The sequence below is a fragment of the Callorhinus ursinus genome, unplaced genomic scaffold (genome assembly GCF_003265705.2).
Source record: "Callorhinus ursinus isolate GAN/ISIS: 27379988/994484 unplaced genomic scaffold, GSC_fseal_2.0 scaffold38, whole genome shotgun sequence".
Classification (NCBI taxonomy): domain Eukaryota; kingdom Metazoa; phylum Chordata; class Mammalia; order Carnivora; family Otariidae; genus Callorhinus; species Callorhinus ursinus.
In genome coordinates, this window is record NW_027397100.1 from 1,898,736 (window position 1) to 1,914,844 (window position 16,109).

The 16,109-nt window shown below is 44.0% G+C and overlaps 1 protein-coding gene across 1 annotated transcript; it reads left to right on the forward strand.

Moving 5' to 3' along the window:
• The first annotated feature begins 1,649 nt into the window (after positions 1–1,649).
• Positions 1,650–3,433, forward strand: WFDC9 (WAP four-disulfide core domain 9). The gene is made up of 3 exons (XM_025875532.1): positions 1,650–1,740; positions 2,714–2,861; positions 3,403–3,433. The coding sequence occupies exons 1-3, from the start codon at positions 1,650–1,652 to the stop codon at positions 3,431–3,433; spliced, it is 270 nt and encodes an 89-aa protein (XP_025731317.1).
• Positions 3,434–16,109: the final 12,676 nt, after the last annotated feature.

Consider the following 16,109-nt stretch of genomic DNA (forward strand, 5'->3'; position numbering starts at 1 on the left):
ATTGGGCATGCCCAGGATCCTAAGCACCCTTTAAGGGAGGAACTCAGAAAACTGGACTAAGAGTGAGACCTTTTTTCATTGAACATATCTCAAAGTTCCGGAAAACTTAGATCTAGAATGATATTTTTAGATATAAATAAAGAGCTTCATGGCACCCATGGCTTTGGATTTACAGTGTTTCTGTCAGTGTGCACCAGTCTTCCTCCTTCTTTGTGCAAAGGCAGTGTCCAGGACTCCAGCCCACCCCAGTGCATGCTCACCTTCACCCAGCTACCTCCTACCTCGTATCGCCACCTGTAAGTGGATGACAGAGCATCTGCATTGCTCATCTGCCTTGCTATGCACTGCTGCCTTCAGAGGATCACAAGAACACTCTGAGCCAGGCTCAAGAACTGGGTATCCAGGGCGCCTGGGTGGCTCAGTCAGTTAAGTGTCGGCCTTCGGCTCAGGTCATGATCCCAGGGTTCTGGGATCGAGTCCCACACTGGGCTCCCTGCTCAGTGGGGAGTCTGCTTCTCCCTCTCCCTCTGCTGTTCTCTCTCTCTCTCTCTCTCTGTCAAATAAACAAACAAAATCTAAAAAAAAAAAAAAAGTTTCTGTCTCCTAGGTAGTAGAGGCAGGAAGAACCAGTAAGTGGGAATAGGACAGCTCTCACACAGTACGTACTCTCATAAGCTGGCTTGGTGCTTCTGGCACTCTTTCATGGGAGATGTCAAGGGTTCACTGCAGACAGAAAATGGCATCTGGCCATTTACAATTCAGATGTGCCCCAACTGCAGCTCTCTTCTTTGGTACTAAAGGCCACTTTAGAGCCTTCAGTCATGACTCAGGTCTACAGGATCCTTACAGATTTCTGGAGACACACAGTAAGCTCCATGAGTAGTATCCACAAAGCTTTTTATCTCAACTTGGAATTAGAAGACAGCTTCCCCACTTCCTCAAACAGAGCTTTTTCGCAATAGAATCTTCAAAACCCTCTCTACAATTCATTCAACTTTGGATCATCTATTTAGATGAAAGTTTTAAGAGTCCCCTGACCAGTTCTTGACCATCAACTTTCTCAAGTCCTACATAGTAACCCATCTCACATAACTCACTCTGGAATCACTCTGGTACTCTGACTTAGGGCCTGGACTAACAATTCCATTATATTATCCTATTACATATGTTATTAAGTCAACAAATCAGGACACTTGATGTGTTCTATTATTCCAAGTTCCTAAATATAATGAGTACAACAAAAAGGGACATGCATATACCAGTTATCCCTCGGGGATAGAATTCCTAATGCTTATCCACTTCCTTTACGTGTTTCATTTTTGTTTTTGACAAATTATACAAGCTGAAGATTTATTGCTTTTTAATCAGAAAAAAGCAATGCATTCTCAAAAGAAATAAGTTTGCAAAGGAAGTGGGATGTAATTTGAGAGGGGGAAGTAGCCTGAGGAAGCCAATGGCTAGCTTGACATGTTGTTAGGTGCCAGAGGGTGAAAAGCAAAAGAAGGGGAAAGAATAATCCAATATTCACAGGCACTTTCTCTCTCTCTCTCTCTGACCCTATTCACCTTAATTCCTGTTCCACCTATAGCGGCATTGGGAGAAGACCTGTCTTCTGCCAGAACTCAACCCAAACATACGGAGAGACGACCATGAAGCCCTGGGTTCTCCTACTCAGCATGCTCATCTATGGGGTTGTGATGCTTCTGCCTGTGCTGGGAGGCCTCAAGAATGAGACTTTTTGTAGGTGGTATGACACGAGAGGAGGGGGCTCTGCCCAAGCCTGGGATGTCTAGTGTAAGTGATTCTGGGACCACCTTTCCTGGATCACAACGCTCCTTAAAGCAGAGACATCCAAGAAAGATTTCTGTTGGGTGTTCTCAATTTGGTGCCCCTCCCTGCTCCCGCTCTGAGCTCTGACAACAATAATGGGTATACAGAAAGGGAACATAGCTTAATCTATAAGTCCATCCCATAAGCTAGCAAGAAATGATATTTTCCAACGTTAGGTTACCTTAGACAGGGGAAACACCAACACAGGGCTTTCCTTTGAGCCCATATTTTCAGATCTCTGTGCCTTAGATGAATACCAGAAGGGCAATATTATTTACTTGGAAGGGAAGAATCTTTTAGAATATGAAAAAGGGGAAAAGACAAAAAACGGATCCTTAGGAGTCAAAGTTTGGGGTCAGATGATTAAATGGGGATAATGAAGGGAGGGTTACGGGCCAGTGAAAGAGATGGAATTTGGGGAGAGGCTGAGTGCTTAGCGGGTATGAGTATGGAAACAAATAGACAAGGGGAAGAGGTACCCATTCTCCCCCAGCTCAGTTTTCCATTCTGTAAATTGGGTATGGAAAGTGGAGCTAGACAATATTGCCATCCCTAAAATCCCAAGTCCCGGTGAGAATAGACTTGGTGAGGTGGTGCCATAGATGGTGAGGTTGTCCTGGATCCTATCTTTAGGGAGCTTGGGGAGGGCCCAAAGGCCTGCAGTTCTGTGGGGACATGTGGAAAGAGGGAAGGCATGTGATGTAAGAAGGGTCTCCTGTGAAAAGACACAGCTTGAATTCAAGGAAAGGTTTTTCTTAAAATGCGGAGAAATATTTTGTTTGTGACTTTGAGCTCACGTTTTAGAGCTCAGGGATTATTAAATTGAGAAGGGTTTCTTCTCTAAGTTGATGGTGGCTGGATCTGCCAACATCTACCATCTCAGTTCCAGCTGGAAGAACAGTCATTGAGCAGTGCGGGGTACGGGCTTTGTTAAAGTGTTGTGAGAAGAGGTGCACTAAGTTACAGGAGTGTTTTTCACCCAATCATACATGCTGTTGGACCTTCTGTGGAAACATCTGCTTGGACAATAGGTGAGTTGGTTCGAGTGGGAAGTTCGGGCATGGACATGCTTCCTCACTACCTGTCAGAAGCTGTGACAGAGAATATAGATAGAGATAGAGAATAGATATACCCAAATCCTGCTCAAAGAACCAGGCAAGATAAGGGCAATGTCCTCCTAGCTCCATACCTAGCTGCCATTCAGGGCAAAAAACCCAAGACACCTATGTTTGGGGGGGGCTCCACTTTCCATCCTTTGTTTTCATTCAGTTCCCCCAAAGGCTCACCCATCAGTTTGTTCATCCCTCTTTTGTCCAAGGCCATGACTATTGCCTCCTTGGTCTGGCATCTCCATTGGCTCCTTGTCTCAGGCAGGCCCAAAGAGACCCCATCTCCACCTATCTGCCCAGTTGGCAAATCTCTTGGGAGAAATTGTTTAAAATGGGTAACTCCTGATAGTACAGAAAAAAAAATTTTTCCGTTCCCATGGACAGGAATCGGGGTGCTATTAAGTTTGGGAATGGAGGTTCCCAGGGTTCCCTGACTTTTAACCACTTGACTTGTCTCTTCCAGAGAACCCTTTAAATCCATGCTAAACCCCTAGGTTCCAGCTGGCACACCACTAGTGTGGGCTAGAGGATAACTAGGTAGTCTAAGAAGTAAGAAGAGTGCCTCCTGGACCCCTGTTGGGTTATTCACTTGCCTGGCTGAGGACCCTTCAGTATCCCCTTGATCTCTCTATCCTGAGGAGGCTCAAGTCTCTGCCAAATAAACCGATAACCAACCTGAGGGCTCTGCATTGTCTCGTACTTCATTCCTGTGGTTCCCTTCTGTCTTTACGATGACCAACAGCTGTTCCCATCCAACTCTGCCTTCCCTGTTAGACCTATATATTAGTCAATAGACTCACATCTGTAGCAAAAAGTGCAGAGATTTATAAAAACCTCACGAAACAGAGTAAAAGTTTATTCTCATTCACAATACATTTCACTGCGGGTGGTCGGTGAACAACCCCCATGCCATGCATGAGTCAAGGACCCTGAAATCCTTCTCTCTATAACTCATCCTCTCCCAGGGACTGCACCACATCCAGCCAGCAGATGGGAGAAGAACGGGCAGCATGGAGGCTCCTACAGAAGGGTTTTAATGGCCAAGCCTAGAAGTGGAGCTCTGTTTCCATCCACACTCTCTTTGCCCTAATGTAGTCAGAGGGTTGCCTTATTTACAAAGGAGACTGGGAAATACAGTCTAGCTGTATGCCCAAGGACAACAGGAAGCAGGCTTTGGTGAACTCATGGTGGTCTCTGAACTGTATATTTATGCAAAGCCAAACTCCTCTGCAAGACCCAAGACCCTGGCCTCCACATCACTGTCTAATGGAACAAGCAACCTCCCCTCCCAGCATGAGAGAAGGCATTCCTGCCCTCAAGGTGGACACTCTGAGCTTCCAGATGATTCCTCCTTCTGCAATCTCCGTATCTGCTCACTCCCACCTGTTTTGTTTGCCTGGTAGTTTTACCTGGGTAATAGTATTCATATCCTGAGATGTCTGCTCATTCCAGGCAGGCTTTCCAGCCCATACTGTTCCCCTAGATTATATTGAATTTCTACCATTAGTATCTTGAAGAACTTCCCTTGGATGAGGAGATTATAAGGTGCCTACAATGTATTCATATCTGTGCCTCTTCCTGGTCCAGAGAATGAGATATTCTCTTTTAGATGGGATGAGTCAGCATATCACACTTATCAACTGTAGACGCCATGGAAAGGTTCCAGAATGGGATACGGCCAAGACCAAGGGCGGGCAAGGGACTAAGGCCTAACAGAACACTGGTCAGTGTCCTAGAGCTCAGAGTAAGGAAAAGGCACAAGGACTCAGGGGCCCACGTAAACATCCTTCAGGAGTGGGGCTCTGTCTTGACCTTCAGGGATAAGGAGCACTTGGAGCTCGATTGAGTGAAAGTGGTTATTCCTTCCTGACCAAAGAAGTAAGAGAAGAACAAGAGGTGAGGGATCCCCCAGTGGAAGGACCAGGGAAGGAAAGCGTTGTCCACTTGAGAATCCTGGATATTACGGGGAAAGAAAAGCTATTTTTCCTCTATCCTTCTAGGTACTTGGCGGAGACCCCTTGCAATAAGAGACAGATTGGCAGGAGAAAAAGCAACAGAAGTTTACTAACATGTGTACTCCACTCTACATGGGACAGAACAGGAAAACTTGAGTCACTGCCCCAAATGGTCCAAGCCATCTTCTTAAATACCACCTTCAGCTAAAGACAAAAGATGTGGAAAGGAAGGGGAAGGCCAGTTATGGGAGGTCACCAGGAAGGCACAGTGAACAATGGTATGGTTGTTATGCAGGTTTCTGCCACAGGCTCCACTGATAAAGGGTTTCTAGAGGTTGAAAGCCATCCTTCTCTTCCACTTACAGGGAGAAGGACACCCTTACAAATGGAGATTTCCCTCATCCATGTTAATGTCTCTTATGAAGGGGAGCAAATTTTGCCAGGCCAAGTTCTGCATCTTTAGCATATTGATTACTTGAAGCTGGTTAATTTTACAGAAGCAGCAGACACAGGTGAAGCTCTGAAAACTGAATAGAAGTTAACCTGTTTCTTTGTAAGAAACTGCCTAATGCAATCCTGGGTCATTGAGAGGTGGAAGGGAGAGAAGATGTGTTGCCCCAGGGGAGCAGTTGCTTAACTTTGGAGTTTTGACTTTCTTATTTAAAGGCATCTTCCCCGATTTTCCTCCCTTTGAACATCTGAAGACCTTTTATTCAGTTCATCCTGGGCATTCTGAAAAGGATGTCATTTTAAGGGGGACAGTTAGTTCCTTGACAATCAGAATATCAGAATTGTATGCTTTTGGTCACCTCTTCTATTTCTCGTTCTACTTGGGACAGAAATGGGAGCACACTGGTAGTAGGAGGGTAGAGCCAAAGAATGCACCCCTAGCTGAAGCTGCTCATCCTAAGCGTCCTGTAAGTAGTTGCTTTTCCTCCGTGGGGGCTCAGAAAGTCCTCAGCCTCTGCCCCAGCGCTTCTGGGCTCCAGGGCCATACCCAGAAGCCCTGGGGACTTCCCTTCACCATCATGGTGGCACTTCACACTCTCCTAGATTAGGGAGCCTGTTTCCTAGATCCCACCTCTCCCCTCTTTCTTAACGTCTCATTTTGTAACATACACGCCACAGGAGCTTCCTGAGAGAGTATGTGAGAAATAAGTAAAATAGAGACTTCTTATGCCTCCATTCTACATTAATTCCACTTTGGCTGGTATTTCAGGTTGGATTAGTTTCCACTATATGATGATAGCAACAACAAAGAAAACAGTGGCTTAAATAAGACAGGTCCATCTTTGTTCATGTGGAAGATTCAGGTATTAGGGATCCAGAGCAAGTTTGGGGACAACACAAAACCATGGAAGATCCAGGCTCCTTCACCTTTTTGCTCCATTGTCCTTGACATGAAGTTTCCATTTCCAAGATCATCACCACCTCATGACCCACAAGGTCTAAGCAAGATATTAAATATGCCCCTCACCCAAGAATAAAATTCAGACAGATTAAAAAGTTAAATCAAAGTAAGAAAATTTCAACCATAGTCAAACTAGAGGAAAATGGAATACAGTATTCCTCAAAACTGGGGGGGGGGGAAGACTCTGTGGCCTTAATAATAAAAATGGCACTGTGGTGCAGCATTTTAAAAAATATTAATCGAGTTACTGTTTTTCTTTTTCTGCAATTCCTTGTTTTCCCATCAAGCCCTTTGACCATGAAATTAGGACATGAAGCTGAGGGTTTTTTTTCCCCAGGGAAAAGGGACCACAAAATAAACCAGTGAGGATAGAGTCATGTTCATGGATCTGAGGACCAAAACAGTTTTGAAAGCCATCATTGCTCATTGAGAGGGAAAAGTTGTCGGGGGGCGGGGGGAAGGAAGATACTGGAAGAGTGGGTTAGGAAGAAACAGAAACACCCAGATAGTTTTGGAAATCCCAACACAGAAATGGGACCACCAGTTAAACAGGGTATTTTTTTTTTATGTTATGTTAATCACCATACATTACATCATTAGTTTTTGTTGTAGTGTTAAACAGGGTATTTGAATATGATCTTTTGTTTTCTACTGCTGCTGTAACAAGTCATCACAAATTTAGGAGCTTAAGCCACACAAATCATCTTACAGTTCCCTAGGTCAGAAGTCCCACACAGGTCTCATGCCTTACAATCCAGGTGTCAGCAGGGCTGGGCTCCTTTTTGCGTTTGGTCTCTAGGAGGAAGGATCCATGTGTGTGTTCATTCAGATTGTTGCCAGAATTCAGAGCCTTGAAGATGTGGTCTCCGTTTCCTTGCCGGCTGTCGGCTGAGGGCCATTTTCAGCTTCTAGAGGCCACTCATATGCTTTGGCGTGGGCTCCATTCCTCCATCCTCAGAGCCAGCAAGGACCAGCTGGGTCCTCACGCTTCAGCTCTTAGCTTCTTCTGCTGCTCTCTAACCCACTGCAGCCAGGAAACTTACACTGGTCCCACCTGGCTCCCCATCTCAAGGTCCCTACCCTTCATCACATCCGCAAAGCCCCTTTACCTCCTCAGGTCCGCATTACCACCCAGGTTCCAGGGACTAACACATGGGCATCTTTACAGGGGCCTTTATCCTCTTTACCTCTGTTTACACTTAAAGCTTGACTAAAATGTTGTGAGAGAGACAAAACTACATTCATACACAAGGTCAAAGAGAACAGGAGAGGAAACAGTAAATAAGCATCTTTAAGACATTGAAAGCTAGAAAGCGATGGCTAAGATGCCAAATTCTTTCATTAGAAAAGAGAAAATCAGACTGCCTGGAGGATATGTCCCGATTCATGCCAATTTGGGGGGCGGGCTGGGTGAGGACTACAAAGCTAGCTGATTTAACCAAAGAACCACAGAAAGTCTGAGAACTGAGCCATCAGGTGCCTGAAGGTGGAGATGTGCATGTGGTTGAAAAGAGGTTGTTATGAAAGCCTGTTTAAGAGGCAGTCAAGGGGCACCTGGGTGGCTCAGTCGTTATAAGGGTCTGCTTTCAGCTCAGGTCATGATCCCAGGGTTCTGGGATCAAGCCCCGCATCGGGCTCCCTGCTCCGCGGGAAGGCTGCTTCTCCCTCTCCCACTCCCCCTGCTTGTGTTCCCTCTCACACTGTGTCTCTCTCTGTCAAATAAATAAATTAAATCTTTAAAAAAAAAAAGAAGCAGTCAAAACTTGCTTTTAGTCATTGTCTTTATTTGCGGCATTTAAATTCAGCAGTCTTTTTTTGCAGGGGGTATGATCCCATTGGTGTATATATTTTTTTATTTTTTTATTATGTTCAGTTAGCCAGCATATAATACATCATTAGTTTTTGACGTAGTGTTCAACGATTCATTAGTTGCATATAACAGCCAGCGCTCAGCTGTCTTTCACCATTCTCAAATCTCTTGAAACTCTTTGGGACTCTCTGAAATTCAACTCCTTCACAGAAGAATACCTCAAGGCCCACTGCCTTCTTCTTGAGATATTTGAAGATATCCAACAGGATTTGCTGTGTCAACCCGGTGCTTGACTCCCTCCCACAGTGATCATGGTTATCAATGTATGTACGTATTTCCCTAGCGTTCAGAATATTATGCCATGCCCTGGTGACTCACTATAGCTTTCTAGGGCCTACAGAACTCTCATAGTTTATTTTCTTGTGCACAGAAGAATCATGAAAACATTTTATGTGGTCAGACTTGGGTGTGTTCATTGTTCAAATGCTGGACACCTAGCAATTTTACTTCTAATATTGTGGGCTTTTTCAGGCCCCTTGACTCATGCCAACCAAATTCATAAGGCTTCGTTTTTGTAGAAGATATTTTCACTTAGTAACATGGGGAAGATGATAACGATAATGCACAATACGTGTAAACAAAGTGAGCATGGAACAAACCGAAGTGTGAGGCAGGGACTATACATTCTCTTGCCTGGGTTCATGGCATTTTTGAATGCACAGTTCCTTAGAGAATTTTTTTTTTTTTTAATCTGGATAGGTGTGCTGCAGGTAAGTCAAACTGTTACTTTTAACCTCTCCAGTGCGTCCACACTTGGATTTTTTTTTTTTTTTTTTTTTGCTCCCACGGTGTGATGGAACTTCTCTCTTACACTCCTGGACTTCCACAAAGCTCTGTCATCTGTGGGTGATTGTCTAAATGAGTATTCTCCAGTGGCTCCTGGACTGTGGCTGAGGGGGGTCAGAGTCAGTTCTCAGGCCGCGTCAGGGTGTCATGCCAAGACTGAGGTCTCTATGCCAATGACCCAACCCATGGGTCAGACTCCTTCTGGGTCCCTTGGCATATGGTGCTGGATCCACAGCCTCCTCCAAGGTACTTTGGTCTGTGGGGTGGATGTCAAATTGTTGTGTGGGAGCCGGGGCGGGGGAGGGGCAAGTTCAAGCAGGAGGTCTTATTCAGGCATCTTGCTGATGTCACTCCCGAAAAGGACCTTAAAAGAATCGAATGATATAAAATTAGTGTATCTACAAAAATTGTAAATGGAGTATGCTTTAAAAATGAAATGTGCTGGTATCATTCAGGAGCTAATTCTTGTGAAACACGGACAATGTTGGGGGAAATTCAGGCTTAGAATAAGTTGTTCCACTTCAAAGTTTGTAATCAGTTTTTAAAAGTCTCTGGTGATTTTTAAATTTTAATTTACTTACATTTACTGATACTCTTAAATGGCTTTTAAAATTTTCTATTGGGAAGTCAGTTCTAAAACTATCTATGAAAATGAACGACACTGTTTTCTCTCTAGGTAATGGGTAACTGACCGAATCTTATTAGTTTTCTTTGTACTTTTCTGTGTTTTTCAAATCTCTAGAATAAGAAGTGATAAATTATGAATTCATTTGTGCAATGAGAGAAGTAGAAAGCATAAGAGAAGGAAAGAACCTCAGGAGACAAAAATGCCCAACCGAGGAGTGGTGCATGGAGGAGAGGAGGTAGAACCAGATGGGCAGTGAGAGACCAGTCACGTGTTCTCCCAACTCCACACCCCAAAGCCCTTCGCTACCCCCTGCAGGACCTAGTAAAATCCTGGGTCTCCTGCCAGGCTCACACTCAAACATCCAGAGTTAACATCATGAAGTGGTTGGTTCTCCAGCTGCTGACACTCTACTGCCTGGTGATCATGCCAGTGACAGGAGGTATAGGAGAAAACCCTGAGCCTGTAACTAAACGTCCAGATTTCAGTAGGTATTCTGGTTGAGCTTCAAACCGAAGAGGGGGTAAAAAACAAGGAACCAGGGACTAGCATATGGGAAAGCACTGGTTCCGTTTTTAAGCCAAGATATCTGAGGAAAGCTGAATGTGCAGTTCTCAAGTTTGATGGTCTCCTGATATTACGAGAAACAATGTTTTTATGTGTGTGGTGGGGACTGTTGTGGCTACATGGCGTTTTTGTTGAGGAGGACCCGTAGAAGTGGAAAGCTCCACAGGGTTCAAGGCCCGCGTGGAATGTGCCTAGCTGGAGCCACCAGGAACTCGTGTCCTTCAGTTAGGGGCTCCAAGGATGAGCGCCAAATTGGGAAAAGGGTACTAATTATTTCTTGAAATATGCCCTTTGTTTAGGGAAATGAGTATTTTAGAATATTGGGCATGGGGAGGAGAAATAAAATGGGTGCTTGGCCAAGGGAAGTTTGGAATCACTAGGGTAAAAAAATTAAAATCAGCAGAATTGAGCGTTTGGGTCCATAACTGCTGGCAAAGGTTTCTGGGGGAACAGCTAGGTTTGGAAGGCTGTCTCAGCCAGACAGGGAAAAGTACAAGATAGTTCCTCCTCTTCTCTGGGACTCTGTTCTTCCCACCCTGTAAAATGAGAGCAGGAGACCAGAGGATCTCTTGGGCCTCTTTGTTCTGAGAACGGGGTCTCAGGACTCAGGTCCTGTGATGTTCAATTCCATGGACATGGCTTCATGGTTGCTGGGTTTGCTATGGAGTGGGAGCTGGATATTGACTCTAGGAATGGAAAAGGCCACCCAGATCCCTGGGCAGCCAGAAGAAGAAGAGAAACCAATGGAATGAGGGGCTGTTAATAGTGAGAAAAACTCTTCTCCTTCTTTTGGAGTCACTACTCCTGTGTTCCTTCTCAGTTTTAGTGTACCCAAAACTGAGAGAATGCTCAAGGAATCCCACCTACTATGAATGCCACAGAAAGTGCAAATATTCCTGGAATTGTGCTCTTGGCTATGAATGCTGCTTTTCTGTCTGTGGAACTATCTGCTTGAATATCAGACAAATTGGTAAGATCTAATATTCACCCACCTCTTACCATTATATTCTCAAAGACTATGGAGCCCGTAACTGTGAGGGAACAGACAGAAGAAGACTTGCCTCCCCTGTCCTGGTACCAATTCCAATCTGGGACCCCTACCTCTTCCTCCAACCCCAGCCCTCATTGTCCACCTGCAAGCCTGCCTGATTTATCCAAACCTCAGGAGATCTGACAGTTATGTCTCTGCTCACTGGACTAAAAACATCTTGAGAGAAGCCTTGTATGGGCATCTCCTAAACCACAGAAATATCCTGCCCCCAGGGTTTGGGTGGATCTGTTACTCTCAAAGAAATGTGTTTCACATCAGACTGTGTGGCCATTGAATACCTATCCCTTATTTTTTCCAGAGACTTTCATTGAGAACACTTCACCTAGCACCGAGGCAGAAACTACTTTATATCCCACAACCACCACTGAGAGTTGGGATACAGACATAAATTAATTCTACATGATGTCCAGTGGTATCATCGCCTTGTCCCAGCTGAGAGGCAAGGGAAGGGAGGAGGAGGGGTCCTGGGCGATGCCTCTCTTACTTGTTAACCCTCTTTCCTGAGCCATTATATTATCAGCCTCATTTCCCTGAAGAATAAACTATGGCAGTAACCCAGAACCTCTGTCTCTTCTTCTATAGTACCAGTACCATCCCCTCCCTCCACCTTTTCCCTAAGCCCGCAACCCCTGCCTCCCAGTGGATTTCCCTGCCTTCTCACCATTCCGAAGAATCAACTTCTTAGCCAAGATTCCTGGACTCTTTTGTTCATTGACTACCATCTCTGGGGAAAACTGTTTATGTGTGGGATGGTCTTATGACTACAGAAAACACCATCCCTCTGGGTTCCCAGATCTTCTCAGTGCAGCCTTTCTTTCCTTATTTCAGGACTGTGATTCTAGTAGGTTCCCATAAGCAGCCCTTTTAACTAATCTAGGGAAGTACAATCTTCCTTACAGGTGATAGCACCCATGGTCTAGAACTGAAAGGAAATGCCATTGACCTTTCCAAACTCTCCTCTCAGACATTGCCTTATTTGTTAGAATTATTTACTCAATCACTTGGAATTTATAGGAATATTTTCAAAGTAAATACTCCTAGAAAGAATAGGCAACATTTATAGGGTTATAGAGAACCTACACTGTGCTCAGGCTTGTGGCAAGGACCACTCCTCATGAGTGGAGGTGTGACTATCTGTTGGCATATAGCCCAAAGAAGGGTTAAGTCTTATTATCCAAACAAGCAGAAACCAGCATGGGGCATGGCAAGAAAGGATGAATGTAATATACAGTCAGTACCTTAAGGTATAAATAAAGAGGGGTCATTATGCTCATCATGGTATCAGGTTTCCTGGAAGAAGAGATGCTTAGTCCCACCTTGAGGGATAGGGAAGAATTGGGGCAACTCAGAATGAAAGCTATTTTTCCTCCATGACAGGAATAAATATAGACTGGGGGGAGCAAAAAGGGAACTTGAAGGAAAGGAAAGGTTGATACCCTAGCTTCCTCCTGCCCCCAACACCAGCAGATGAAGTTGTGACAGTATTAGATTATGAACTTGGTATTAAGCTCTGTGACCATGGGATAGTATAATTTGCTAACTTTTCCTTTCAGAGTCTGTTATTAAAACCATAAAACCTGCAGAGCAGAAGTATTATTTGCTAAAATTAACAAAGGAAAACAAACAAGCAGAGACAGGAGACTGATCCTACTCAAGTCCACTCAGTAGGTTGATGACTGATAGATATATAGACCTCATTTTCTAAATGCCCCTCTACCCAAGTTTCCTGAAATACATACATGTCAGGGGCCAGAGATGTGCTTAAAATAGGGGGTCTAGTGGAGAATAGGGTTGAGGAGGGACGCTGTGCAGAAAGAGTGATAACTGAGATGGGTGAAGGAGGACAGGTCCATAGTGTTCTCTTGGACTAACATGGGGTGATTGCCTTAGGACAAACCAATGAACTATTTCCTGATAAGCAATTAGCATAAAGAAGCAGTTGAGAAGAACTCTGGAGCCACCAGGCAGATAGGACACTCTTAACCAAGTAGGCACATTAAGGAACACAGTGAGCCTTCAACACCCAGAGTTAACCCACTCTGGAAGCAGAATTGGGAGGTGACCAATGTCCAAATGTAGGGTTGGGAGACCCCAAGGGATCTCATTTTGCTTTCTTGGAAGGATTGGTCGCAAGTAAACTGGCCTGCCATTGCCAGAAGCATAATTGACCAGCAGATAATTACTTTCCAGCAACTGATAGACTAGGAAGACAAAACAAAGCAAAATACAGCCAACCCAGTAAGGATCTAGAAGATTTGAACAACACAAATAAAAAATGACTAACATATCAAAATGAATTCAGAATTACTGTGGAATATACATTCTTTTTTTAAAATTTTATTTTATTATGTTATGTTAGACACCATACATTACATCCTTAGTTTTTGATGTAGTGTTCCATGATTCATTGTTTGCATATAACACCCAGTGCTCCGTGCAATACATGCCCTCTTTAATACCCATCACTGGGCTAACCCATCCCCCACCCCTCTCCCCTCTAAAACCCTCAGTTTGATTCCCGGTGTTCATAGTCTCTCATGGTCCGTCTCCCCCTCTGATTTCCCCCCCTTCATTTTTCAAAAGTTTCAACAAATGTCAAGAAATTGAAATCAAACAGACCACAGTGGCATTAAACTAGAAATAAATAAAGTAAAATGGATAGAAAAATTTTCCATATGAGTAAAAATTAAGGAAAACAATTCTGAGGAATCATCAGTCAAAATGAAATTATGATAGAAAATAGAAAAGATTTTGAACCGGAAAATGAATGTGACATCTCAAAACATATACATACAGAACGATGTCCAACAAGTGGCAACAAATGAGACCTCAGCCTCTGTCCCCCTCCAAAGATCAATAATTATACAGCTATCCATGAACAAAAATAGTCCTGGAAGAGCTCTGGAGTCCATGTGGGAAACTTCAGCAACACAGGGGAACAAACCCCTGAAATTAATTGCATAGGAAGAGATGGAAGTACAGCTACATTTGCCTGCATCACCCCATCGCCTGGCCAGCAATGCTCCATGCCAAGGAGAAATCTCCAGGTAGAGCTCCCTTCACCAGGGAAGGGAGAGCAGGGGGAGCCACTGGCCCCCCAGCCTTTTGGGGGGATAGGGTAACTGGGTGATGGGTATTCAAGAGGGCACGTGTGGTGATGAGCACTGGGTGTTATATGCAACTAATGAATTGTTGAACACTACATCAAAAACTAACAATGTATTATATGTTGGCTAATTGAATGTAATAAAAAAGAATAAATGTTTGGTAAAATTGTCCAGAGGGGGAAAAGTTAAAATAAAATAAAATAATAAAATAAAATAAAATAAAATAAAAATAAATAAAATATACACACTAAAAAAGAAAGAAAGAAAGAAAGAAAGAAAAAGAATAGTAGCAGCCACACAGTGGCAGTGATTGTGGTAAACGGTGACCTGCCCTACAAGAAAATCCAGCAGATTTTCCAGTGAAGAAACCAATGGCCAGCATGGCAGCCACAGAACCCTGCAGATTTCACTGGCTTTTGCCACACGAGTATTTGCATTCACTGTCACCGGCCACCTGAGTCTCTCCCCACTTCTTACCCTCTGCCCACCTGGAGCCCAGGAACTGCACCAGTAGCCAACCCAGGCTTCTGCAGCTGTGCAATTGCAAGATGCCAGTCTAGACCCCCCCATGCCTGACCCCCACTGAAGTGCCATATGCATGCTTGGTGCTGGCCCCTCTCCTGTGACAGGCCTCCACTAAAAGTACGCATGCCCCGGAGAAACTGCAAAGCCAAAGAAGGGCCTGCTGACCCCCAGGGCCCCTGCAGCTGCTTGTGGTCCTGGATCAGGCCCTTTCTTCGGTCACTGGCCTGTACCATGGCACTCATCTACAGATAGTCCCTCCTACTGTGCAGCTGCACACCCCTGGTCTCACCCCCATCACAGGCCTTCCCTGCCAGGTGCTGGGGATCTAATGTACAGCATGTTGACTATAGTTAATAATAGAGTATTGCATACTTGCAAGTTGCTGAGAGAGCAAACCTTAAGTGATCATCACAAGCTTCTTGAGTCTATAGGCTTATGTCTTCCAACATATTTAAATTTTCAGTCATATTTCCTCACACATGTTTTCAGCATTGTACTCTTCTCCTCTCCTTTCAGGGCTTGTGGCACAGATATCGGAACTTTGGTTATTGTCCCTTAGGCTCAGTATATGTTTTTTTAGTATATGTTTCTTTGTTGTTCAAATTGGCTAATTTCCATGGATCAGTCTTCAAGTTCATTGCTCCTATCTCTGTCATGTGCATTCTGATATTAAGCCCATTCAATGAGTATTTAATCTGTTATCATGTTCTTTTCAAATTTCTATTTCCTTCTCCTTTATGTCTTCTATTTTGTTGCTGAGACTTTCTATTTTTCCATCAGTTTTGAGGGTGTTCTTGATTACTTGCTTCAGAATTTTTATAGTAGCTGCTTTAATGTCTATGTCAGATAATTCCAACATTTATTTCATCTTGAAACTGGAGTCTGTTGGTAGTCTTTTCCACAGGAGTTGATATTTTCCTTTTCTTTCATATGTTCCATAATGTTGGATTATATCCTGGACATTTTGAATATTGTAAGACTCTGAGTCTAGTTTACACCAAATGGAGAAGGTTGATGTTATGTTTTCAAAAGTAATTGAAATGGTTAGGTTTAGGCTGAAAAGTTCAACCTGTCTTGGGTGGGTTGTGTTCCAATGTCAGTTCAGTTTTTCAAAGCCTCTGTTTTCAGTTCATTTGGTGCCTCTCTGCATATGCACCACCAAGTGGCTAGTCTGAGACCTAGGAGGTGGTGTATCTGTTGGTTCATTTCTCAAAGTATATCAGCTAAGATCACATCCATGTGTGCACAGTTTGGAGGTGAACCCAGGAATAAA